The sequence below is a fragment of the Dermacentor variabilis genome, chromosome 11, assembly GCF_050947875.1.
Source record: "Dermacentor variabilis isolate Ectoservices chromosome 11, ASM5094787v1, whole genome shotgun sequence".
NCBI lineage: Eukaryota > Metazoa > Arthropoda > Arachnida > Ixodida > Ixodidae > Dermacentor > Dermacentor variabilis.
The window spans coordinates 220,626-246,883 of NC_134578.1; the positions used below are offsets into that span (position 1 = coordinate 220,626).

Consider the following 26,258-nt stretch of genomic DNA (forward strand, 5'->3'; position numbering starts at 1 on the left):
GACTTCTATTGCACACTCCTTAATGATGCCCATAAGATTGTTGTTCATTGCTTTAACATTAAGGCCCTCTTCCTGAGTTATAGCCAAATACCTGTTCTGTAGCTAGATCCGGAATTCCCCTATTTTCCCTTTTACCGCTAACTCATTGGTTGGCTTCTTATGTACCAATTTCTTCTGTTCCCTCTTCAAGTGTAGGCTAATTCGAGTTCTTACCATCCTATGGTGACTGCAGCACACCTTGCCGATCACATCCACATCTTGTACGATGCCAGGGTTAACGCAGAGTATGAAGTCGATTTCATTTCTAGTCTCCCCATTCGGGCTCCTCCACGTCCACTTTCGGCTATCCCGCACGCGGAAGAAGGTATTCATTATCCTCATATTATTCTGTTCCCCAAACTCTACTAATAACTCTCCCCTGCTATTCCTGGTGCCTATGCCATATTCCCCCACTGCCTTGTCTCCAGCCTGCTTCTTGCCTACCTTGGCAATAAAGTCGCCCATCAGTACAGTGTATTTTGTTTTGACTTTACCCATCGCCGTTTCCGGTGCAGCGGTGGCGTAGAGGTAGAACACCCACCTCGTGTGCAAGAGGTCCGTGGTTTGAATACCAGTACCGCACAATTTTCCACTGGATTAAAAAAAAAAATCGCGTGTTGATAAAATTGCATAAACAGGCCTGGAGTGTGTCCTGATCTCGGTGACCAGAACCAGTAACGCACTCGCTCACCAGAGCAGGATTGGCCACCCTGGTGCAGTATTGGCCAAAACCTCTTATATGAACACAACAGTCAAACCCCGGCCCTCAGTCCCCAGCAGCTGCGAAGCAACTGACCACGGCGGCGGTCAGACCTGCGACGCAGCAGAGGGTGCTAAGAATCCCTGGCTCCGGACAGGCTGCCATTGGAACCTGAACCTGGCAACGCTTAACGGTTGAACGTTATGTAGTGAGGCGAGTCTAGCAGTGCTATTGGAGGAATTAGAGGGCACTAAATGGGATATAATAGGGCTCAGTGAGGCCAAAAGAAGCATATACAGTGCTAAAAAGCGGGCACGTCCTGTGCTACCGGGGCTTAGCGGAGAGGCGAGAACTAGGAGTCAGATTCCTGATTAATAAGAATATAGCTGGTAACATACAGGAATTCTCAGTGGTGGTCCAGCCATTTCAAGTTTTGGAGCAATTTTTGGAGCAGAAAAATGTCCATTCTGGAGCACTTTTGTATCAGAATAATAATTCTGGAGCAACCCCGGAGCAGCACGAACAAAATAAAGGAGTCATCCAGAAGCGGTTGTTATTAATGAGATAAGGTTCAGCCATGTTTAACTAAGAAAAAACAAAGGTATTCACAAAAAACAGTGACAAAAACATTTTATTATTGCTGGCACTGTCTTGCAGGCGTGTTCAGTCAAGTGTACTCGAGTCCAAAGAACACGTTTACTATAACCATTTTTTTATGTCGGCACTATCTTAATGATTCTTGGATTTTTTTACGAACTCATCAAGCTCGCGAAGTGAATCAGCAAGGCTGGAATTTCCTTGTTCCAACAAAGCTTGACCTCGTTGCAACTGCTCCAAGCTTTTGTTCTTCAAGCCAAAAGAAATATCTTCTTCGGCCCTCTTCAGGGTTGATCGACATGATGCAACCTTTTCTTCGATTTGCTTCCGGGACTGTTTCACATCACAGTCATCTCCGTCATCCGCTGAATTCTCAGGTGTCTTTCTTTTTAGGTCCACTGCTCGGCTCTGAATTCTTTCTGCGTACCTGGCTCGCGCTCTTTTTACGCTTTGAAGAAGCTGAGTGACAAAGGCACCTTGGTGGCATCACTGCCGTATCTTCATAAATATGTCTTCACATGTCGTAAGCCATTGATGCTCTCGATGGATAGTGAAGCTCGACTTTCAAGCATTCGTTTGTTTTGACTGAAGCCACGCTCACAGTTAGCATTGCCGTGGGGTAGAGATAACAGTGCTTTTACCAGCTTTGAAAGAAATGGATACTTAATTTCGCCAGCCGCACTCTTTTGTTGAAACAGCTTTGCCCACCGATCATCTATACAGCCTTCTGCAAGGTGAATATTGTTAGCCAAGTCACATTTGAACATATGCCACTCATCTACTAATCCAGACACTTGAGTACTTTGGATGACTTGTGGAAGTTCGCAGGCGAGCATTCGTAAAGAACGCACTTTGGCATCTACCCTGCCAAGCTCAGGTCCAAGAATACTTGCACTTTGAAGAACTTTGTTGTTCAGAGGCAATTTCTGCGTTAGGTCCTTCGAGCAAGCCATGTAGAATGCCCGTGCACCAAGCCACAATCGCTTTCTTTGACTTGCGTACCAGACCACCATAGCTTGCTCGGTGTCCCCACCAACTTCAGGTTTCATTTTCCACAGCGCGGGGTCCTCCACATTGAGAGCCTTCAAGTCATCTGCACTTTTGCTGATGTAGGCTTCACTTCGCAAAAACCGACTGAGGATTCGCTTCACTAACGACATCATCTCCAAGTGAAGCACATGCAGAAGTGGTTCTTCCCTTTGAAATAACTTCTGGAAACCCGAGAAAAAATTTGCACAGTTCTTTAAAAACAGCACCTTTGCATACAGGGTTTTGTGTGAAAACGCAAAAGAAAGCTTGTTGTGCAGGTTTTGAGCTTCCAAGCACCGTCCAGGTAAATCATCCTTATGGAAGTATGTCTGGAGTGCTTGAAACTGCTCCTGTATGCGACAAAGAGAATCTTGAAGCGTCAACAAGCGATTTAAGACATGCCTAAGTAACACATGAGAAGAAATTCCTAGCGCATCTTGGCATTCCTTAATGCCTTCGTTACGGACGGTGCCCTTAAAGTAGTAGTAGATGCTTTGCACAAGCTCCTCGACGTCCGCACCAAATGCCTCCAGACCCTTTGAAAAGGCGTTATGCACTTTGTGCAAATTGCAGTGGCCAATATCCATCAGGCCTGATTGTGTACTTGTCAAGGTTGTTTCTGACGCTTTTCATGACATTAGGGCCGTCGCTAAAGAAGCAAATAAGCGCTTGCTTCGGAAGTTCTGTCAAAGCATCTTCAATGCACTCAACAATTTTCTCTGCAGTTCCACGTCCAAGCTGAAATGATTGTAGGTGGTCAACAACCACTTGTTGCTGCTTGTTAGAAAAGTACCTTACAAGTACATCCAGCTGCTGCACCCTTTGCTCGGGTTTCGGGGTTTCATCAGCCATTATTGAGAAGCAGACATTTGGGTGGCACAGTTCACTTATTACTTGAGATTTGAAGTAAGGACCAGGCCCATCAGAAACAATGCGGGACAACTTGGTCCTGCGACAGCTGAACCCCTTTGCAACCTGACTATCTGGAAACATGCACTGGTACATTTCTGTTGCTGTGTCTCCCCAGGAAAAAGGTACAGAGTTGCAGACGACGGACATAGCAAAAACGGCTTCTGCTTTCATAACTTGATCTTCAACAGATATGCCAGCTGTCCCGTGTGAAAAGTCCAACGTAGTTTGCACTAGCTTCAGTGGCTGCAGGTTTCCATCCTTGTCCCTGTGCTTTGCAGCAAACTCAATGTGTTTTTTCATCGTTGCATGGCGTTTGATGGCCGCAATTCCATGCATAGCACATGAAATGACTGTATTGCAGAGCACACAAATGGCATCCGTTTCTTTAGTTCCCTTTTTGCACCGCACATTAAGGACATCATTGTTGGAGTCCATTTCATTGAGGATGGATTCATTAAATTTTGTGCTTCTTCGCCCTAGAAAGACAAAACATTAAACTTTGCGTTACAAACAACAGGATAACACGTTTCAATGAAGAAAATAAATAATTCCACACTGAGCATAGGTTCCCATCAAGAAACATTAGCCCGATATAAATACCCTGAAAAAGAAAGAAAATCGGAGCATCTGCGTGGAGTCTTGCTAACGGACACATTAACATTCCTCTTTCGATAGCCACGAATACACAAGTGCATGTTAAAGTGCAAACTTCGAAAACGCGAATGGTTAACTCCTGATCGGCGAAAGCGCGCAAATGTGAACGGGCCCAATTTCGATACTGTTCTATAGACGATTCCCTTGGTCGTTAAACAAGGTTCCCACTATACTCGTCTGATTGTGCATGGAAAGACATTCGGTAGTGACAAAATGTGTATTCTGAAAGCTCAATATGTCCGCGTAAAACCTGTTTCACATGCAAGCGTTTGAGCGAACGCGAGAACGTGCAGCGCGAATTGCCGGAGAATTTCTTACCTGTTGAAACTACGCCGCTCTGCCAAAATTACAAGCTGATTCTCGCACTGCAATTTCTTACTCTATGATTACACAACTCTAACCTGAATAGCTTAAATGGTGTAAATGTATTTCACTTTAATGAAACTTTAAAGAGTACTAACGATAATGTAGCTTCACGTTAATGAAACTCCAAAGAGTGCTAACAAACTGCCCAAACAAAGAATGACAAGCCACGCCTGCGCACACACGCCACTTATATCCCACAAGTGCAGAAAATTACTTACGCTTGTTCATCATCAGTGATCCCACGAAGAGCTGATAAACGAATGGTGTCACATAAACCACAGCCGCGCTCACAGTAGCACGAAGCCCGGAATTCCGATGCTGAAGGTCGCACTTGCAACGCTGCCTCGTTTCACGTGTTCGTTGCGATAGAGTGGTTAGAGTGAACTCTAGTTGCGTGAATGAACAGGTAGTAGCTGCTAAATTCTACCACGGGCCACCAGCGCACTGGGTTGCCAACTGCGGAAACGTTTTAGTAGGTTGCCGACTGAAAGCTTGAAAGGTTCCAAAAATAGCTGTTTTCCCGCGACCGTGTCGTCTTTTTGGCGCAGCTAGGGCGCAGGAGAATGTAAATGCATCAGAATGGCGCAATTGGCGCAGCTGGAGCACCACTGAATTCTATAGCATTAACGAGAGGGTGGCAGGTCTTGTTGTGAAACTTAATAAGAGGTACAAAATGAAGGTTGTACAGGTCTACGCCTCTACATCCAGTCATGATGACCAGGAAGTCGAAAGCTTCTATGAAGACGTCGAATCGGCGATGGGTAAAGTCAAAACAAAATACGCTATACTGATGGGCGACTTCAATGCCAAGGTAGGCAAGAAGCAGGCTGGAGACAAGGCAGTGGGGGAATATGGCATAGGCACTAGGAATAGCAGGGGAGAGTTATTAGTAGAGTTTGCGGAACAGAATACCTTCTTCCGCAAGCGGGATAGCCAGAAGTGGACGTGGAGGAGCCCGAACGGCGAGACTAGAAATGAAATAGACTTCATACTGTGCGCTAACCCTGGCATTATACAAGATGTGGACGTGCTCAGCAAGGTGCGCTGCAATGACCATAGGATGGTAAGAAGTCGAATTAGCCTAGACCTGAGGAGGGAACGGAAGAAACTGGCACATCAGAAGCCGATAAATGAGTTAGCGGTAAGAGGGAAAATAGACGAATTCCAGATAAGCTACAGAACAGGTATTTGGCTTTAACTCAGGAAGAAGACCTTAGTGTTGAAGCAATCAACGACAATCTTGTGGGCATCATTAAGGAGTGTGCAATAGAAGTCGGTCGTAACTTCGTTAGACAGGATACCAGTAAGCTATCGCAGGAGACGAAAGATCTGATCAAGAAGCGCCAATGTATGAAAGCCTCTAACCCTACAGCTAGAATAGAACTGGCAGAACTTTCGAAGTTCATCAACAAGCGTAAGACGGCTGACATAAGGAAGTATAGTATGGATAGAATTGAACATGCTCTCAGGAACGGAGGAAGCCTAGAAGCAATGAAGAAAAGACTAGGAATTGGCAAGAATCCTATGTATGCATTAAGAGACAAAGCCGGCAATATCATTCCTAATATGAATGAGATAGTTCAAGTGGCTGAGGAGTTCTATAGAGATTTATACAGTACCAGTGGCACCCACGACGATAATGGAAGAGAGAATAGTCTACAGGAATTCGAACTCCCACAGGTAACGCCGGAAGAAGTAAAGAAAGCCTTGAGAGCTATGCAAAGAGGGAGGGTAGCTGGGGAGGATCAGGTAACAGCAGATTTGTTGAAGGATGGTGGGCAGATTGTCCTAGAGAAACTGGCCACCCTGTATACGCAATGCCTTATGACTTCGAGCGTACCGGAATCTTGGAAAAATGCTAACATAATCCTAATCCATAAGAAAGGGGACGCCAAAGACTTGAAAAATTATAGACCGATCAGCTTACTGTCCGTTGCCTACAATGTATTTACTAAGGTAATAGCAAATAGAATCAGAAACACCTTAGACTTCCATCAACCAAAGGACCAGGCAGGATTCCGTAAAGGTTACTCAACAATAGACCATATTCACACTATCAATCAGGTGATAGAAGAATGTGCGGAATATAACCAACCTTTATATATAGCTTTCATTGATTACGAGAAAGCATTTGATTCAGGTGAAACCTCAGCAGTCATGGAGGCATTGCGGAATCAGGGTGTAGACGAGCCGTATGTAAAAATACTGAAAGATATCTATAGCGGCTCCACAGCCACCGTAGTCCTCCATAAAGAAAGCAACAAAATCCCAATAACGAAAGGCGTCAGGCAGGGAGATAGGATCTCTCCAATGCTATTCACAGCGTGTCTACAAGAGGTATTCAGAGACCTGAATTGGGAAGAATTGGGAAAAAGAGTTAATGGAGAATACCTTAGTAACTTGTGATTCGCTGATGATATTGCCTTGCTTAGTAACTCAGGGGTCCAGCTGCAATGCATGCTCACTGACCTGGAGAGGCAAAGCCGAAAGGTGGGTCTCAAAATTAATTTGCAGAAAACTAAAGTAATGTTTAACAGTCTCGGTAATGAACAGCACTTTACAATAGGTAGTGAGGCACTGGAAGTGGTAAGGGAATACACCTACTTAGGACAGGTAGTGACTGCGGATCTGGATCATGAGACTGAAATAATCAGAAGAATTAGAATGGGCTGGGGTGCATTTGGCAGGCATTCTCAGATCATGAACAGCAGGTTGCCATTATCCCTTAAGAGAAAAGTTTATAACAGCTGTGTTTTACCTGTACTCACGTAGGGGGAGAAACCTGGAGGCTTACGAAAAGGGTTCTACTTAAATTGAGGACGACGCAATGAGATATGGAAAGAAGAATGATAGGTGTAACGTTAAGGGATAAGAAAAGAGCTGATTGGGTGAGGGAACAAACGCGAGTTAATGATATCTTAGTTGAAATCAAGAAAAAGAAATGGGCATGAGCAGGACACGTAATGAGGAGGGAAGATAACCGATGGTCATTAAGAGTTACGGAATGGATTCCAAGGGAACGGAAGCATAGCAGAGGGCGGCAGAAAGTTAGGTGGGCGGATGAGATTAAGAAATTTGCAGGGACAACATGGCCACAATTAGTACATGAACGGGGTAGTTGGAGAAGTATGGGAAAGGCCTTTGCCCCGCAGTGGGCGTAACCAGGCTGATGATGATGATGATGATCGCCGTTTCCATGTCTTCATAGAAGCTTTCGACTTCCTGGTCATTATGACTGGATGTAGGGGTGTAGGCCTGTACGACCTTCAATTTGTACCTCTCAAGTTTGTGGGGTTCTCCTCCGTACTCTTGGGACAAAGGAATGACAACACAGTAGTGCAAACAATCACAAGTGCATTTATTGCACCTTTCATAGATCAATGCCTGCTACCCGAGTTGCTATCCACAAAACATGCCGATGGGCACGCGACAAATCTAGAAGTCCGACTCACCGCGACCGAATAGCGAGCGAATATGTTCGCCCCATGCTGGATCCCAACGCCTGGTCGTTTGCGCGTACAATCACGCGAACGGTGGCGCGTTCCAAGGCGGCCACGCGAGACGGTCTCGCAGAAGCATGGGTCGGCGCACGCGCGGCACGGCATGATCGGACTGCTTGCTGTCCCGAACCCAAGAGCGAGCGCCTTGTCTTTCAACGCCCAAGTAAACCCTGCCTGTCAGCGGCGTTAGCAGCGTAACACTTGTGCCATCTCTCGTACGGCGCCTTAACCACTCCGACCGCCGCAGGCGCCAGGCTACGCCGCGAAGCCGGATTACAGGAGACGCACTATGCTGGAAAAACATATCAGGGGACGTGCGAGAGTCGCGCATCCCCACAAGTTTCACAAGACCTGCCATCCTCTCTTGTGGCCGCTATATGACCTCGCATAATCACGCCACACAATGTTTGGAGATCTATAAACCTTGATACCGCATGCTTGGACCATGAGCTATATAGAACAAAGATATCTTTAATCCAGCACCTAACACTGCTTAGGATGTTCGTGCATTTCGTAAACGATCGCTTTGCTGGACAACTATAGTTCACACTGTAAGGTATGCTGCTATAACTAACCGAAACAGTTTTATTCATGCGTGGAAACCCCATCCACAGAACCAACTATTCACGCAATGTACAGTCGTCGACCGTTTATTTGGACCTCAAGGGGACTGTGAAAATGTCCGAATAAACAGGTGACCGAAAAGGCAGATTAAGTAAAAAAATAATGAAATCCTTCATTTCCATGAACTTATTCGGGGTCGGCAGTAGGCTTGAAGAAATCGCGAATGCGCCGTTGGACGCTGTTCCGTTTACGCGCAATTAGATAAGCCTGAATCTCGGAGAGGGTCGTACGGTCACTATAGGTGGCTGAAAGCACAGTCACTGCTTGTACACGCTCCGCATGCGCCGGCAGCGTAGCACATGGTGCGTCATTCGTCTGGCGGTGCAGCAGAAACCGGACAAATGATCTTGCCGTCGCCGAGTTCTGCGCATGTCAGTACAGCAGTGTCAGCACCTGTGAAACTGTCAAATGAGACGGTGTCCGGAAGTGCAATGCAACGACTGCGCAGGTCTTGGCAGAACATTTTCCGCGTCAGTAGGGAGGACATCGGAAGGCGACAAATCTTAGGCCTCCCGGCACCCGCTTGCTAGCATTCCCCAGCGCAGTCTGCGCGGCCACTGCCGGCACCATTAGACATTTGACGCGATGTTTTCGTATGCCGCGTTGGATCACTGGAACCTCGACACAGCACACAAAGCAAACACCACCATGCCGACACCAGTTGCACAAACGAAAAATATGGCGTACTCACTGCGTCGTGCGCAAACGCGCGAAGAAACAAATTGGTTGCTGGACTGTCTTGACATGGCTTACTAAGCTGAAACTGGAACTGTTGTAGAGCCACTCTATCGAACCAGGCAGAAACGATGATGATGATGAGCGGGGATTTGCAGTAGCGCCACTTCGTGGGACAGCAAGGAGGTTCCGTTTAAAACAAAAATGGCGTTCAGCAAGTCGAACCATGCACTGGTCAGAGTCGGTGCATGGCGCTCTCAATCGAGTTGGCTCAAGGAGTGTCCGAAAAATCAGACGAGAGGTTGCATGGTGTCCGAACTTTCGGCAGTTGTTATACATTATGGTCTATGAGAAGAATGGCGGTGCCGCGAAGCAGACAGAATAATAGAGCATGTCCGAATTTTGGAGTCCGGAAAATCAGTCGGCGACTGTAATCTGCAGCTAAAAGTTTGAACGCTTGTCGAAGTATAACAGCACAGCTCAGGGACATCATAGCAGAATGGTACCCACTCTGTTACGGTCGTTACATATGTTTCATTGCTCTTGAACCAGAGCTTAGAACTAGAGGATAATAGAGCAATAAGGTCACATTAGTGAATGGAACTTTCAGAAATGCACAATTGATCTCCGAGGCTGATTGTAGGCTCAAACATGCATGCACACATCGCGGTGCGTGCTGCGTTCGCCCCAACGCTAGCAGAAAGTCTGGCCATACTGGCTTAAATAACCTCAGTACGTCTCACAAAACTGTTTTTCACGTAGAAGACGCCACATCATACTAAATAGACCGTACGAGCGTGAAAACAAACTACTGCCGAGCGTATACCTGCCATGCAAAACGGAGTGCTCGCCCAAGCCAGCATGCTGACTGCCCATAGATGGTGCCACTGCATAGCAATATGGTGGCGCCCATGAAAAAATGGTGTATACCTCAGCCACTGGACCAAGGCACAACGAGGAGAGTTAAGTCGTACTTCTGGCGGCGCCTTTTCAGCAGTTTCTTATAAACCTGCACCTGCAGCACTTGACAGTCGTCAACATCAGACAGGCTACGGAGATGCTTACAAGCACATAGTGAATGTCGCAATGACTGCCATTCAAAACTGCTGGAAAAAAGCTGGCCTGACAAGAACAGATAGCCAGCCACAAAACGAACATGCAACGGAGGGCAATTCGAGTGAGCTCTGGAGCGAGGCTTCCGAGCAGCTAGCTGTAGATGTTTCACACACATTTGATGATAACGTACAGCGTGACGTGGCTGGACATGAGCGGAGATGATCATTGATGACATCCTGCAGAGCATCCAGGGCACAGTGACTCAGGATGAGGAAGGCAGCAACGACGACATAGATGATGATGCCATGGGCAATAAGGGTGCTGAAGCAGCACTTGAAGATTGACATGAGTCAGCATCAATGACAGATGTGTTGGACTACTTAAGGGAACTCTGCAAATTCCTAGCCAAAAGCGGCACAGCGACCAAAGCAGTCCATAATAATGTGGACTATCTGGAATCATTCCTGCTGCAGTGCGTTCCACCCGTCAGAAAAAGATCACAGACAACTTTAATTAAATGTGTGCTTTCTGGTGATCGTGCTTGCATTTTTGTGAGAAATTAGTCCAAGGACATACTGTTGCAAAGGTAGGAGGTTAGCAATACTGAAATTTGACTGTTATGGCTAATTTTAGGGCCTTTGCTATATCGACTTTTCAGAACAACAGACATTCTTCCACAGTCCCCTGAAGCTCACTATAACGAGATTTCACTGCACTTCGTTACGTCGAGGATTTTGCTATACTGAGGTTCATTATACCAAGGTTTAACTATAGTAGACTGTGACAGCCTCTGGTTTTGTTGCTGTGAATACTTGCAGCATTTCTCCCCTGTCAAGTGGGGTATGCAGCAACAGCCAGTGTTTTCACGTTGCATGCCAACTGCTGAAAATGAAGGCAGCGTCTTTCAGTGATGCCACAGCTTCTACAAAATAATGTGGTTCGAATACATCCTGGAAGTAAATGACAAAGCACGAACTATAAATGAAAAGCCACTACGAAGGCAACCAGCTCGGATCCATATCCTGCGAAGCTTCACAAAGGGTTCTCAACTAGCAGAACTGTTGCCACATTATTCAGTGTGACACTTGCTTGGCATCCAGCAATGCATACCACAACACAATGGTATGAGTAGACTGCATGTGCAGGAACAACAAAACTCTGACTACAGTGAAATACTTGACTATGAACACCACTGGTGCACATACCAAAGCTAGCTGAATGAATTCCTGGTGACATGCGGCCATGGACAAGTCCTGGTGTCCTGGCAGGGGGCGACATACCAAGCTGGGCAGGCAAGGGAACAACACCAGCTTGCACACTAGGAGGCGGGTACGGTGGTCGGCCCTGCAACAAACATTGCACAGGACACCTCCTTTAACTGAGGTATTCTAAAGGTTTCCTTGCTCTAGACAAAGGAGACACAGGAATCAAAGATGTTCTCCAGATACCGTTGTGATCAACAAGAACAGTTACCAAAGCTGTATGGCAGCATGACAACAGATAAGCTTTTCTCTCGGCATGTTTCCTAAAAAGTTGGAATGTTTCAACAATGCCAAAATGTTGGTTAAAAGGGGGTGCTAATCGGCTTGCTACATTTGTTCGATTATTTACAGAAAAATGCCTAAATAAATTATTGTCCTATGTCCCTCACAAATGCTCTTATCTGAAGCAAAGCAGCCAATCTTTTTGCATGAGATACATCTCAATCTTGACATTAACCATTTGAGGGTCAAAGATGTGAAAATATGGTGCCACAAATAAGTCCGAATGGTCGATGCCGCATATTTATGATGCCGTTTGTAAAATTTTCAACTCTGTTGCCCAAACAAGTGCTGCCACCCTGTGTTGATATAAGAAATTGTTTTTTTTTCACTCTGTAGTCTTTTGGTTTGGTTCGACAGCTTCTTAACGCCGGCACATTGGCAACCACGCGTACATCTGTGTGCATGCATGGTGGCTAATTTTGGGTCGTGATGACTGAAATGATGCTCAAAAGGCTTAGCCGCAGATTTGATGATTGCTTGTGCCATATGCTTGGAAGCGAAGTACGAAGCACTGAAACTCGAAAAGCTTAGCCACGTGTCTGAGGATTCTGCACGCAAAGCTGCGTCACTGATGCTCAGTGGTGAAATGCTCGGAATGGTTAGATGCGAATCTGAGTAGTCCGGAAACGGAGTGATAGGCCGCGTTTCTGCGATGCCCACGTCACGCCTGTTTCGATACTAGTCGAGATCACAGTGGTCAACACAGAGAGCCCGTGAGCGCCGTACCAATGATGAAGTGCACTGGAGCCCCGTGGCGGGTGTTGATAATCAGAGACTCTGGAACAACTTTGAATCATTTGCTTTTTGTGTGCTTGTTTCTGTATTAGCCTTGTGCACGACCGATGGCGGTGTTACAAATGACACTTCGGTGACGTCAAACAGGGGACTCACTTTTGTCATCTGCTTTGCTCCTGCTAAAATAGCTTCATAAAAGTTTCAGAGTGAGATCTTGAGAAAATGTAACTCAGCAGAATTTTTCACCTTTGAACTTTCTGGAGACCCAAGAAAGCTAAAAGAATCCAACGGAAGGCTCACTGAATATTGACTGCATACATAAATGTGTGCTGAAGCTTGTGATATTCTTTTTTCTTTCTTTTTTTTACAACACAAGGTGTCTGAATTGTCATTTTTTACATTACCTTCACATCAGGCACACTTTTGGGATGAACGAATAGCTACACCATAGATTAAAAAGTCAAGCTAAGAAAATGAGAATGTCACAACATGCATTGTAGCCGAAGGAAAAAAAAAAAGCAAGCTGTGAAAACATGCTATACGGTAGCAAAAAAATCAGCTCTGAAGGTTATGCACTTTTTCCGTCTGCTTCATTTTTTTCTGTGTTTCTCCTTTCATACGTGCAACTCTTCCTAACATAGCTATGTACCAACTCGCCCAGCACGAAGTTTTTAAATATAAGCAGAAAGGCGAAAAAAACCTTTTTGAGAAAATGGCTCTCAAAGCTGCACTTTCTCTTCAGTTTTCTAAAAGGCACCAAATTTGTAGTCTTTGGTGTGTTTTGTGATGCAGGGCTTCTAGAACTTGTAGCCTCTAGTCTGGCGTGCCATCCCCGCGGGTCTGAGACGTCCCCAAATGGAGGCATAGGCCACACTTCTGCAATGTCCACACAGCCGTAGTGCCCATTATGACACTCATTGAGATTACAGAGATGATCGAGAGGTTGCGAGGTGTTAAGAGCCAAGCAGACGCCCCTTTGAAGCAAGTGCAGGACCCGTGGCGAAGCATGCTAGAGTAATGTGGTGGCCGTAGCTGATAGGAGACTTTGGAACGAATGTCAATCATTTGCTTTTTGAGCGTTTGTTTCTGTGTCAAGGAGGTAAGTGAAGTGGCAAATTTGAAGGTGGAGAAATGTAGTTTCCGATTAGAGTAAGATGGAAAAGCTTAGTTTCACAGTTCCAAAGATACTGTCACTTGAAAAACACAGTTTTGTCGAAATTCGAGAAAATTTTCCCCACCTAGGCTGATGCACCAAATTTTTTAAAGCACTTCTGCGTGGTTTTCAGTGAAAATGTTTTGGAATCAGATAGAAAGGAAGGTATAGAAACTGTGGAGATGGGTTTGCACAAGGCTCACCCTACGAGCGATGGTCAGGAAAGGGCATGACGCTCCTCCCCTCCTCTCCTCAACGCACAAAGGCACTACGGCAGGGTTTGTCGACTATCTGACATGGTGCAGAGAAGGCTCCAGAGTCAGATCACCAACAAACGCAAGTTTATTCACCCAAGATACAGCACAAGGCGACAGTCGCGGTGCTTATGGGCAAAGGCTCACCGCAAGATCTATCGAGTACACACGCCCGCTGCGCTAGGGCTAACTGGGAAGTGGTCCACCAAGCATGAGAACGACAAGTTGCGGGAGCGAAGTCCCATGTTGTGGGACTGTGAGCATCTGCCGCAGCGATAAAGCGCTGAGCGGAAGAGAGCTTGGGTGGAGAGGGCGCCTGGGGGCCGCCACTCGAGAGGCCAATCAGGGTGCGTCCCGGTGACACTTGCTCCATAGAGAACTTTCTCTATGCTTGCTCGTGCGGTGATTCGAGCTGGGGAGAGAGAGGCACGGTTTGCGTGAGAAATTAGCTCCGGCGTGCTAGCCATGTCCGCCATGTTGCCATTACGGCGGCGGTTCCTGGAGATTGAACTGAGCACAACGCTCGAGCTGGGGGAACAAGGCACGGGAAGGCACCTCGATCCCCACAAAACTGAAGATGTGAATTTCAAAAAATCTTTTTTTTTTGCCGCTTTACTCAATGCCAAAGCTGTTTCCCTCTTTAAAGGGCCTCTCACCAGGCCCCATAGCAAATTTACATTATATGCTGGAAGTTGTTACGTGTTCTCCAAGGAGCGTACTGCTGCAAACATCTTTCAAATCGGTTCATTAATAGCCAAGATAGGAATATTTCAGTGCCCCGAACCCATGATTTCAGCAGGCAGGCTCCACTGATAAGCAAGATGCTCTCTCCACTCGCCCTGTCTAGCCTATGCAAGCAAAATTCCTTCCCTGTGTTCTCCCACACCGGACCTCGAGGATTGCGTGACGCATAAATCACAGGCCCCACCTTTTCTTTTTCTTTTCTTTTTCCGCTCCGCTCTTTTTCCCCCCCGGTGCTATGCGTTTTCGCCGACGTGGTCGCGCGCGAGCTGTTGTTCGTTCGCGCAGCGCACGATTTTGTGCGCTGTGCACAAGGACACATGACTAGCGGTATAATTCAGTGCTACACGAATACTGAGGCAGAACAAGTGGAACGCAGAGCGTGATCCTGCGCTGGAACTTGGTAGAAAATGGCATAGTTTCGGTACTTGCGCACATGACCGCACTACCGTGGGACCAAGCAGATGAAGCGGAAGTACATCTCTCTTGCTTTGGTGTGAAGTAAAAAAACATGCAGACATTCCGTTTGTTTTATTATTTCTCTAAATTTCAATCCGTCAATTCAAGCAACAGATCGCACAGATAACAGATATTGTCTTGAATAATTCTCGAAGTCATGTGTCACCACGAGTGACGTCACACTGCGGACCCAATTTCATAGGTGCAGGAGCACGATTACGTCACTGTCAAGCTTGGAGCGCGGCGGCTGCGAGTGAAGAGGGAAACGGCGTTCGCATTGAAATTTCAGATCTTTCCATGGCACACAGTGATGTAATACTTTGCAGACATGATTGTTATTGTGCAATGTATGCTCTGTACTTGTCAGCTCAAAATGTCTATATCTGGTGCGGGGCCCTGTAAGAGCCCCTCACCAGATCTGGCCATTTTGATAATAATAATAATATTTGGGGTTTTACGTGCCAAAACCACTTTCTGATTATGAGGCACGCCGTAGTGGAGGACTCCGGAAATTTTGACCACCTGGGGTTCTTTAACGTGCACCTAAATCTAAGCACACGGGTGTTTTCGCATTTCGCCCCCATCGAAATGCGGCCGCCGTGGCCGGGATTCGATCCCGCGACCTCGTGCTCAGCAGCCCAACACCATAGCCACTGAGCAACCACGGCGGGTTGGCCATTTTGAGCTGACAAGCACAGTACATATGTGTAGTAACGATCATGTCTGTTAAGTATTATATTGCGACGAAAGGAGCTGAAATTTCAAACCAAAAGCTGTGAGTCTTTTTTTCTTGCGGGCCCTATGCTCCGAACCGGAGAGTTGATGTATGTCGCACAAGTGCACCTATGTAAATGGCAGTGCTGTGATGTCCCTCACAGTGACATGCGTCTGAGAATTTTAAAAAATTAAATTACGGGGTTTTACATGCCAAAGCCATGATCTGATTATGAGGCACGCTGTAGTGGGGCACTCCGGAAATTTGGACCTCCTGGGGTTCTTTAATGTGCACCTAAATTAAGTACACGAGTGTTCTTGCATTTCGGCCCCACTATGTCTCAGAATTATCCAATGCAAAATCAGTTATTTGTTTGATCTGTTTGTTCTATAGACGAATTTAAGTTTAGAGACATAATAAAACACAAATCAAATGTCTGCATGTCTCTGTTTTACTTTGTACTGTAGCAAGAGAGATGTACTTCAGTTCATCTGATTGTTCCAACATAGTGCAGTTCATGCACAGAGATTGAAACTATGTCATTTTCTACCGTGTTCCAGCATGCAATCAAGCTCCTTCATTCGCTCACGTCTACCTATGCGTTTATGCAGCATTGGCTTACGCCAATTAGGGGTATCGTCCCTGACAGCGATTCCACCGGTACAATGATGCGTTGTATCGCGGTAATCACCCACGAGCTGGGCCAGCCTCTCCATATGTGCGCAAACTAAGGGATCCATTTTACAAATGCAGCCAGACAAGAATGCAGGGGCGCGATCGGAGATATTTTGTTCGATACGCGTTCTGTTCAGTTGCTGCAACGTCACAAAGTTGCAGTATGCAAAATTTGTGACAGCGGGGCGGAGAGAGCAGCCAATCAGGAAGCGGTGACCTCCCCGGAAGTTTATCTCCGTTGTTTGTCGTCTGCTTGCAAACAGTATACTACAAAGCCAAATGTTTCTCGTCTTCCAATTGAATGAAATCTTTATCTAAAAAAATGTATTTTTTCTTCTCAAGCCCAAACACGTTTTCAAATAGTAGTACGTGTGACTACTGCAATTTATAACTATTAGGTTCTTTGCGTCGTCCCTAGGTGGTGTCGCGCACAGCGAGAAGGAAAAAGAAAAAGAAAAAACGACGGGAAGAGTGGCGCACTTTTCAAGAGGCAGTGACAACATCCCAGTGGCTCGCTGGCACCGATGGTCTTGTCGATTTCTCTGTACAACCAACGAATTATTTGTTTCGAGAAACAAAAACGACGCCGGAATTCACTTTCTGCCATCTCTTCAAACGCGTTTCGCACCGCCACCCGCTCTCCTCCTTCCTCTAGAAAAGCCAGCGCAACAACCTAAGTTTCCAACGGAAGCGCCATTTTCTAGAATTAAACTATGAATTGGATTCAAACGTGCCATTCCGCAGCCGAAAAGGCCGCCTGTTGGATCCAATCCAATCCACCAGACGCGACATGCGAAGCCGTATGATCGCTCCAAACTTCTCAACTCCCGTCGCGTTCGGACGAAATGCTCGGTGGGCGGATGATTGACAGGAGCGTGTCGTCATTTTGACGTCACCAAAAACGGGGCGGCGCCCCGCGGCTGGCGACGTCGGCGCGGAGTAGGCCAATCGCGCGCGCCGGTAACCGAACGAACGCGCCGAACAACCATCTCCGATCGCACCCCAGGTGTTCTTGTGCAGAGCTTGCCAAATCGTGCATAGAGTGAATAGAAACAAACGCGACAGCTTACGGGCTCGCACACGAGACATGTGGCAAATGACATGTGGCACTGCGTGGGTCTCCTTGACCGAATACATTGAATACTGGGAAAATCTAGCAGTTGACATTTGATTCCCGAATCAAACTACTAGAGCGTTACCTATTCCATTAGATTCAGTGACATTTGAATATTTGCACACCCCTAACTACTATATGCAATTATGACGAAGAAAACTGCTTTTATAGCTCAGTTCTGGCCATAGCAATTTGAAATCAACCACTCTTCCCTTCGTACGGTGTGCACACAATTGAGAAACGGTGACATGACGCAGAGTCAACGTTGGTACATCACCATCAGCCAGTTGCACTTGTCAGCGCTTCTATGAACAAAATGTGACTGCATAGAATGGTAGGTCTGTATGTAATGTTATGGTGACACATTACTTTGTTTCTTATGCCAAACAGACAAGTGGCGGCCCCTACCTGTCTCTATCTCTGGCTTGGCTGCATTGGATCGTCACGCTCAGTCAGAAAGTGCCAAAACCGAAGCTTGCTGTCAAAGTTTTCACATTCTCTTGTACCACAAAGAATATAGAAACCATGCCTGGCTACGGCGGCCCCAAAAGGTAGCCACTGTGGCCACGGTTTATTTAGGCCGACCAGTCATGGTGCAGCGGGATCTCGGGAGCAGCTGACACGGCTGCCGCTCAGGTCAAGCGCACTAGCGTGATCCATTCTGGCGCTATTGCACTTGAGCCTATCTTAAAGAAGGGAATTGCGCTAAAAAAGACACGGACGAGTAAGTACATGGACGGGCGCATCTTTGTTTGGCTGCTTCTTTGGCTGCTTCGGAGGCAATTGTCAGCGCCGCTACAGGCCCCCTTCCCCTTCTAGCGCAAGGCTTGATTGAAATAAAGTCCAATGGTAAAGTCCAGGTGAAGAGTTCAGGTGAAGTGTGCAGATGGTGTCATCGTTGGTAATGTCAGGTTTTTGTAATCCGAGAGAGATGTACCAGACAGCACCGGTGGAATAGGTTGTGAGCAAAATCGTGACATGCTGAAGGTTCTTGTAGACGCCCGGGACTGTACAAGTCGGAGCTCCAGAAATAGACTGTCTGGCAGCTCGGGACTTGCGTGGAGATAGCACAAGAGTTGGTTACTCATGATGTCGACGAAGAAGTGATCCTTGAGCTGAAGAAACCAGATGGAAGAGCTGCTCCTGCAAAACTTCGGTAGGCCATGCATCCGCAGAAGGTGTGAGCACAGTACATCGGAAGGCTCGCCAGCTACTGCTTGTGGTGAAATCTTGAATGCAGATAGCATTAGGGTTGCACCGGTCACTGAATGCATCTTGAAGGTTGTACTTGTGGCGTTGCTGTGTCTGCGAGAGTAAATTTGCACCTAGTGGAGCCAGTGGAAGCGCTTCTGTATTGGTGATGACTGAGGTGTCCTCCAACGGGAAGTGGACAGCTTGCGGAAATGTCCAAGGAAGAAGAGGGTGGGCCATAGATTAGCTGAAAGCGCTGACATTTGGCCCAGTGAATTCCTTGGAGTCGTCGCGTAGCTGACTTTGGGTTGGGGAAGAGGCTCACGAACTGAGTAGAGGTCTGATGCTGGGGACGGCATGGGTGGACGCAGGCAATGGTCTGATGGTCGGCATGGGTGGACGCAGGCAATGTGGGATGACAAGACGGGAAATGACGGAATGGTTAAAATGGCGAGACCTGTTGTGAGGGAGTGCTCGAGGTGGCATAGTGAACAATGACGGCTGCCCGCAAGTCCGCATAGATGTCGGGGCCACGGCGTGACAGCCGAAGCTCAGAACCTTGTTCAGAAAGAAACGGCTGTCCAGCTGGAAGAACAAGATGTCTGGCATGTTGCTGTAAAATTCCTGGACACCCTAAAATTGCAGGATGTCAGCCGGACCGCGCCAGGCCACGTCACTACTCGCCTCGGTAGAGTCTGTCTGCTGACGCTGGCATAGCTGGGCGCGGTCATCCGGTATAATAAATTTGTGGGAAGCCTGAGTTCAGTCGTCCAGGTTACCAATTTGTGGGAGGCAGCGGCAAGAGGTAGCCGCCGTGGCCAGTTTACTTAGGGCGGCCAGGCATGGTGCAGCAGGATCTCGGGAGTGGCAGACACCGTGACCGCTGAGGTCGAGTGCGCCTAGCCTGTTCTATTCTCAAGCTACCTGCACGTGAGCCCATCTTTTTCACCTGCTTTGGAGGCAATAGTCGGCGCCGCTAAAGTTTCTATATAGTAACCCATTATGTTATGCTGCTGTTCCAGTGCTTGGAGAGCGCAAAATACGAATTTGAAACCATCAATAGCTGGTTATCAATAGGAATAGCCGTGGGCAGAGAAGTGTTAACATTGTATAACAATTACTTTCAATATACAGTGGAATTTGAATAATTCAAACTTTAAGTGCAGCTGCACTTAAAGGGGGAGGTGGGGATCAGAGGTGAAATTCTCTCTTTTGTAGTAGAGCAATAAAATTTGGCATGCTTATTGGGAAGTGTGCTGTATGACTAATTACAAAATTTCATTAAGATACCTCCAGTAGTTTTGACATAATTTTTATTTGCATCATTGTTGTACCAAACTTGCAGAAAGCCTGGTGTGACAAAAACACATGGTATAAGCCTGCAGTTGCCCCTATATTTTAGCCATATGAACGGTTAATGCAGTGACATTCTCCAAAGGTCTTTATCACCCCGATTTTTTTACAAAGGACATTATATCCATGTTTGTACAATGCAGTTATCATCATGTCAAATTAGCTAAAGAGAAGAAATGAGAAAGTAATTAAAAAACATAGGGATGTCACTGTGTAGACAATTTATTAAGGAATACAATGCAATGGAAATCATGAAAGTCTATCAAGTCGTAGTAGTGCTAAGCTTTCTGCAAGCAGGACAGTAGGGTCAAAACACATTTCGGAGAAAACTGGCACTAAAGTTGCATAGCCACTACATGTCCATCAAAATGCCCCAGGGCTGTATTATTTAGTGTCTTTGCTTGCAGGGGTCTTCTTATGTCCATGCTCTTTCATTTGCTCTGCAAGCCATGCTTTTCTTTTTCTTTGTTGGTCCTTTTCCTCAGCTCTTTGAAGGGCAAGGCTGCCAGGTTTCATGTCCACAGATTTGCATATTTCATTGTAGGCATGCAAGTTCCCAAAGTTGTAGCGTGCAACTGCTTTATGTACTGCTGTCTCCACAGCAAACAATGAAGCGTTCTGATCCGTTGAAGTCACTGACCAGAAGACTGAATGCATGCTTTCTGCCACATTCTTTGTCTGTTGGCCTTGCACCGCTCCAGCATTTGAGGGTCAGACAGGTGTTGGTAGACAGGCAGCAGTGGCTCTGATACTCGTGTGTCGACAGCTTGTATTTATGAGGCGGTGGTGGCTCCATTTCGGCCTGTGTTGACCGATGCCTACACCAATTATGAGGGCCAGGTGGGACAGCTCATGATGAAGCTCGTCATCTGTAGAAGTCGCGTGATAAAATGTGGCCATCATGGCCCTGAGCATGTCACTGACATCTGTGTTTCTGTGCAAGGCTAACCGTAGTAGCTGGTCAGTTTTTAATTAGGTCCTGTGTGAGTTCACCTTTTCCACCCAATGGCTTCCCTTTCTTTGCTCTTGTGACCAGTGTGCGGAAAGCAGTGCCCATTCTCTTCTGCACATGATTTATGCAGTCCTCCTTATTCAGGGGTATAAAACCATATACCTCATCCTTGCAGAGTGCAAGATATGTTTGGCTGTCGCCATTGCGTATGATATTCGTGATGTGAAGGCCATATCTGCTGAAAGTGTGTCTGAAAAGCAGCAGTGCAGCTTCCACCTCCATTCGATTTGTCCTGAGCCAACGGCTGTATTTTTCTGGCACTGATGCTGCTCAATTTAAGTGTCAAAGCTAGGGCCACTTTCTGCTGGTTGCTGACGGCACCCTAGACAGAAGTTGGGAAGTATGATACAATCCAGCAGAAGTCCATTATAAAATTCAATAATGCAGCCTACACTAATGTGAAAGTTGTGGCCTCATGTAAGCCACATGCCATCAAAACGACTTTGACGTTATTTGGGCTGGATGGCTGCATCTTATTGTAGAAATCTTTTATTGCAAGTACCACATCTGCGACAATGTTTGTGCAGCCTCCTCTTTTCCAGGTTTGAGTGCTTCTTTTTTTTTTTAGATGTTCCTGATAGGTTTTTTTTTGATACAGCCCATGATGCGAGACATTCATTGCGACCCAGCAGTCATTCAGGGCAGTGGGTCCTTTTTCAATGGTCTTGATAGCTTGCACAGCTCTTGCATTCACTTCAAAAGCCCTTCCTTCAGACTTTCTTTTTGATGACCAATGTGAATCAATAGGGCCACAAGCAGCACAGAAAAGCACAAATTTTACTGCTAGGCCCAATGTTGTCTCATGCTGCACTGACGAACCGTTTTGAAGACAGTGTGGGCAGAGTGCAGGCCCTATTAGTGAATTCATTGCACCAGCCTGTATTAACGTGAACTGATCCTCTTTTGGGGCCGACGCTTCCTTTGTCCGTTGCGTGAACTCGAACTCTTGTGCTCCGTCGTCGACCCACGCGAAGTGTACTGCGGATACTGCACGCTTGCTTCTCGGCTGCTTCTATGGACGTAAAACGAGGTTCCAGGTGCGCCTGAACAGTGCGCTTCCGCTTAGGCAAAAGTTTCCCATTGTCCTGAATAGCTGGCACTGCATCGTCAGTCGCCATCGCAAGAATGGAACTTTGCCTGCATCGGAACTGCACTGAGATGTCACAGATAGTTGACAATGCCGAGTCTTCAGATTCACCGCTGGGCATCGATTCTAAGTGCAGGTGACCCTGAATGATGCGACTGCAGTTAGGCTAACGTTCACCATCGTCCTGAAGAGCTGGCACCGCATCATCACCTGCTGCTACTAATGAACCAATTTGAAAAATTATTGCGGTAGAATGCTCCTTAGAGGGCACGTAACAACTTCCAGCATAACACCAAAATTGGCTATGTGGCCTGTTGAAGAGCCCTTAAATAGCCGAGATGCAAATATTACAGTGCTGCGATACCATGATCTCAGGAGGCGAGCGTTGCCACCACCATAAAACTCTCTCCACCACATGCCCTGTTGAGTCTCTTCAAGCGAAATTCCCTGCGTTCACTAATACCAGTGCACGAGGATCACGTGATGCATACGTTATAGCCCTCCTCTTCATTTTATCTTATTTTTTTTGCTCCCTTTTTAGCTGCGTAGCACACTTGCACTGATGGTGTTGCGCACGAGCTGTTGCATTTGTCTTGTTTTGCACAATGCATGATTTTGTGCAGTGTGGACTGGAACACTTGACTAGCGTGTAAGTCAGTGCTACACAAACATTGAGGCAGACACAAGTGGATCACAGGGCATGATAGTATGCTGGAACACGGTAGAAAATGACAGTTTCTCTCTCAGCGCGCACGACTGAATGATTTGGAAACAAGCAGACAAAACGGAAGTACATCTCTCTTGATATGGTACGAAGTAAAACAAAAACACACAGACATTAGGTTTGTGTGTTTTATTATTTCTCTAAACTTTAATTCATCTATTGAAGCAACAGATTAGATAAGTAACAGAGGTTGCTTTCAATAATTCTCGAAGTCACTTGTCACAATGAGCGACTTCACAGCATATGCATGTACGGAGACGCACATGTGCATATGTCACCTCTCCGTCTTTGAGTGCGGCGGCCATGATGAGAAGGGCGAACGTTTGGTTTGAAATTCCAGCTTAATACTTAGCAGACACGACCGTTGGCATGCATTGTATGCGCTGCGCTCATCAGCTCAAAATGGCCAGACCTGGTGAGGGACCCTTTAAGGCAAAATTCAGATTCATCTGCTCTGTGACCCTACTGCAAATTACTTGAATTCTTGGCCCGTCAAAATATGGTACTTGCAATGCAAGATGGAAACAGGAGCTGGCGTGTGGTGACATTGCTAGGTCAGAGGCACCGCCACACAAGGCCTTTTCGCACATTGAAATACACAGAGATTTTACACTACAAGTGTCAGTTGGAATAAACCGGAAGTTTGAACTGAGTTTCAATTAACAAGATGCCCCTGTATTTTATGAAAATTTCCCTGTAGTCCAATTATCTATAATTTTATGGTTAGCTGTATATCTTAGGAAATGTAAACTCTGCTTGGGTGTGCAGCTGAAGACGTACCCGAGCACTACGAGGCCTCCAATGCTTGGGTGATCTAATTTGGAACACCCTAATGCAGTACTTTAGTCAAAGGCTAAAATTGTCGTACACTGTAGATTGTTCACAAAGCATGACTAGTTTAATACACAAAACATCATAATCAGCCTATTTATTCACTCGAGGACGAAGGCCTTTTCCAGCGATCTGAGAATGCCCTTGTCTTGCGCCAGCTGACACCCCTGCAAATTTCTTCCTTATTATCAGCCGCCCTAATTCTCTATCCTGCTTTTTTTGCAATTCCTTGTTATACCAAACGTGTAGCCTATACTTTCTATACTCGTGTAATGAACACACTTTTTCCCCAAAAAACAAAGCAAAGTTGGGGGGAGCGTTTATTTTGTGGGGTACAACCCCACCCCGTCGAGCCTGCGAGGTGCCTTTGCTTTGGGCACTGGTGGCAGGCAAGCGCTAAGAACAGGCCGAGTGTTAACACGGTCACTGTCTCCATCAGGTCCTGAGTGAGTATGATAATACGCAGCCTGTTGTTACAGCAAGCTTGCCAGCAGTTTTCTCTCATCATGGCTTTGCCGTCAGCTTCTCAGCCATCAAACCCACCAACACTGCCAGTGTACTGCCACAGCATGTTTGCCACTAGCGTGGACGTGCAGCCTACATAACTTAGTAGCTGTAGAATTTCGTTTACCCGATCTTGGTGTTTCTCACGTGGCATTATGATTGAGTGTGCTTGCTTTAAACATGCGAGAAAGTAAAAGATTCTAGTCTCTCCGAAAAACTACAGCATGGCCGTTCAATCATGGGACTGCACAGTAGCAAAGTTTGGGGTGCGTTATGTGAGTGCATTCATTGCGCAAGTATATACGGTATTCGTATTCGTGGTAAGAAAACTAAGCAAGTGCTCATGGGTGACACGAAGCAGTAGGACCTACCTGGCTGAAACGAAACTGTGCCGCTTTTGGCTGGGCGCTAAAAGCAGGCAGCACTCCAGTGCTGTGTTCTGCTGATCCCCATTTACCAGGAGAAGTGGCCACACCAGAGCATGGTGACCCTGCCTCATGTTCAGGATGAACTGCAGCCCAGGGCGACCCACAACGAGGGCTCTGCAATACCAAGTCAAATGCAGTCTATTGTAGCACATTCGTATTACCATGCACAGAATAACACAGCAAATTACGCTTGTTGTGATAGTGAGTTCATCCACAAGGGCACGAAAAAATTTCAAGATAATAAAAAATGAAGATGATCACACTACTTTACACCACAACGCTTGCTCGAAATTTTCCCAAGGCCACTTTACACATTGGTAAACAATCACTGAAAACACTCCAGTCATTTTGTTTGAGTGCTGCAAAATCTCGCACATCTAGGCATGCACAAATTTTTCAGGGCTTGAGAAGATTTCACTATGTATGTAGCATCTACTGCAAAGCATTCTATTGCTCATCTCAGGCACTTTGCGGTAGGTATGTAGGTAGGTAACAGAGTTGCAGAATAGGGCTCTTCCATTCCCATTTCATTCCGGAAATCCCCTAGATATCACATTTTGTTTATAATTTTTTTTTTACTACTTGCTGTCGCATGCCTAGTAACCAAAACAAATTTTGGTACCTTAACAACATTACAAATAATGCTGCATACTATTTTTTTCACACACAAATACGATATTTAGCCTGTTTGCATTGCTTCTTGCCTGCAATCTACCTATTTAGAGAAATGAAGAGTTGACTCTGTGCTGGTGCGCGAACGTTTGTATCGCCAAGGACGTGTGGACAGTCCGTCGTGTACATCCTGTGGCTTCTATGAGACAATTGAACACCTTATATTGGAGTGTCCCGCATTCGTCACACAATGTACACTGCTAATTAAGGAATATGGACTAATTGGACTCAAGTGTACGACTCATGATGATTGCCTGTTTCCGAGAGGGAGTGTTGCTTAACGCGACCAGGCCCATAGAGTCCTGCCAAGCTTCATGCAGAAAACTGATTTAGCCTCCCATTTATAAAAATTTTTTCCATGCACATCTATTTTGTGCTCCTCCACCAACTGAAGCCATTCAGCATCTAGCCAGCTAACATGGCAACATACTGAAACACTTATAACATTCTCCTATGTTTCACATTACGAAACAGCTTTGCTGCATGGCACACCCACCAAACTTCAAGGACACCAGTTGAATTTTTGTAGCACAAGTAGTTACCGTATTTACATGATTGTAAGTCGACCACTTTCTTTTTTAATTTGAAAGTCTCAAGTGGGGGGGTTGACTTACAATCGAAACCAAAACATGGCACCGCCAAAAAAGCGAGACCAACGGGAGCTACAACGTAGTTACAATTTTATGTGTGCTCTATGACCCTACCCGTAGCTTTTCGCTATCCCGTGTGTTTGTTCGCTTTTCGGAATGGTTTTTCAACATTTTTTAGAGTTTTACAGTGCACACAACACTCATGAGGGGGTGTCGATAGTTGATGGAAGTGCCGCTGTTCCATTCGCGGCAGCACCCTCACAACGGCGGCGCTTGCGGGGTTCTCTTTGCCAGTTGCGCTTAGCCTTCACTATAGTTTGACGC

At 46.3% G+C, this 26,258-nt stretch overlaps 1 protein-coding gene and 1 pseudogene across 5 annotated transcripts in view; both read right to left on the reverse strand.

Moving 5' to 3' along the window:
- The window catches only part of Patr-1 (Protein associated with topo II related - 1), a 265,261-nt gene that overhangs the window by 122,420 nt on the left and 116,583 nt on the right, over positions 1–26,258 (reverse strand). For all 5 annotated transcript variants that reach the window (XM_075673867.1, XM_075673866.1, XM_075673864.1 and 2 more), the window contains 2 exons: positions 24,616–24,786; positions 11,358–11,496 (listed from right to left, as the gene is read on the reverse strand). In XM_075673867.1, coding sequence (XP_075529982.1) covers positions 11,358–11,496; positions 24,616–24,786 — 310 coding nt within the window. The remainder of the gene's footprint in view (positions 1–11,357; positions 11,497–24,615; positions 24,787–26,258) is intronic.
- Positions 1,143–3,766, reverse strand: LOC142563802 (uncharacterized; annotated as a pseudogene).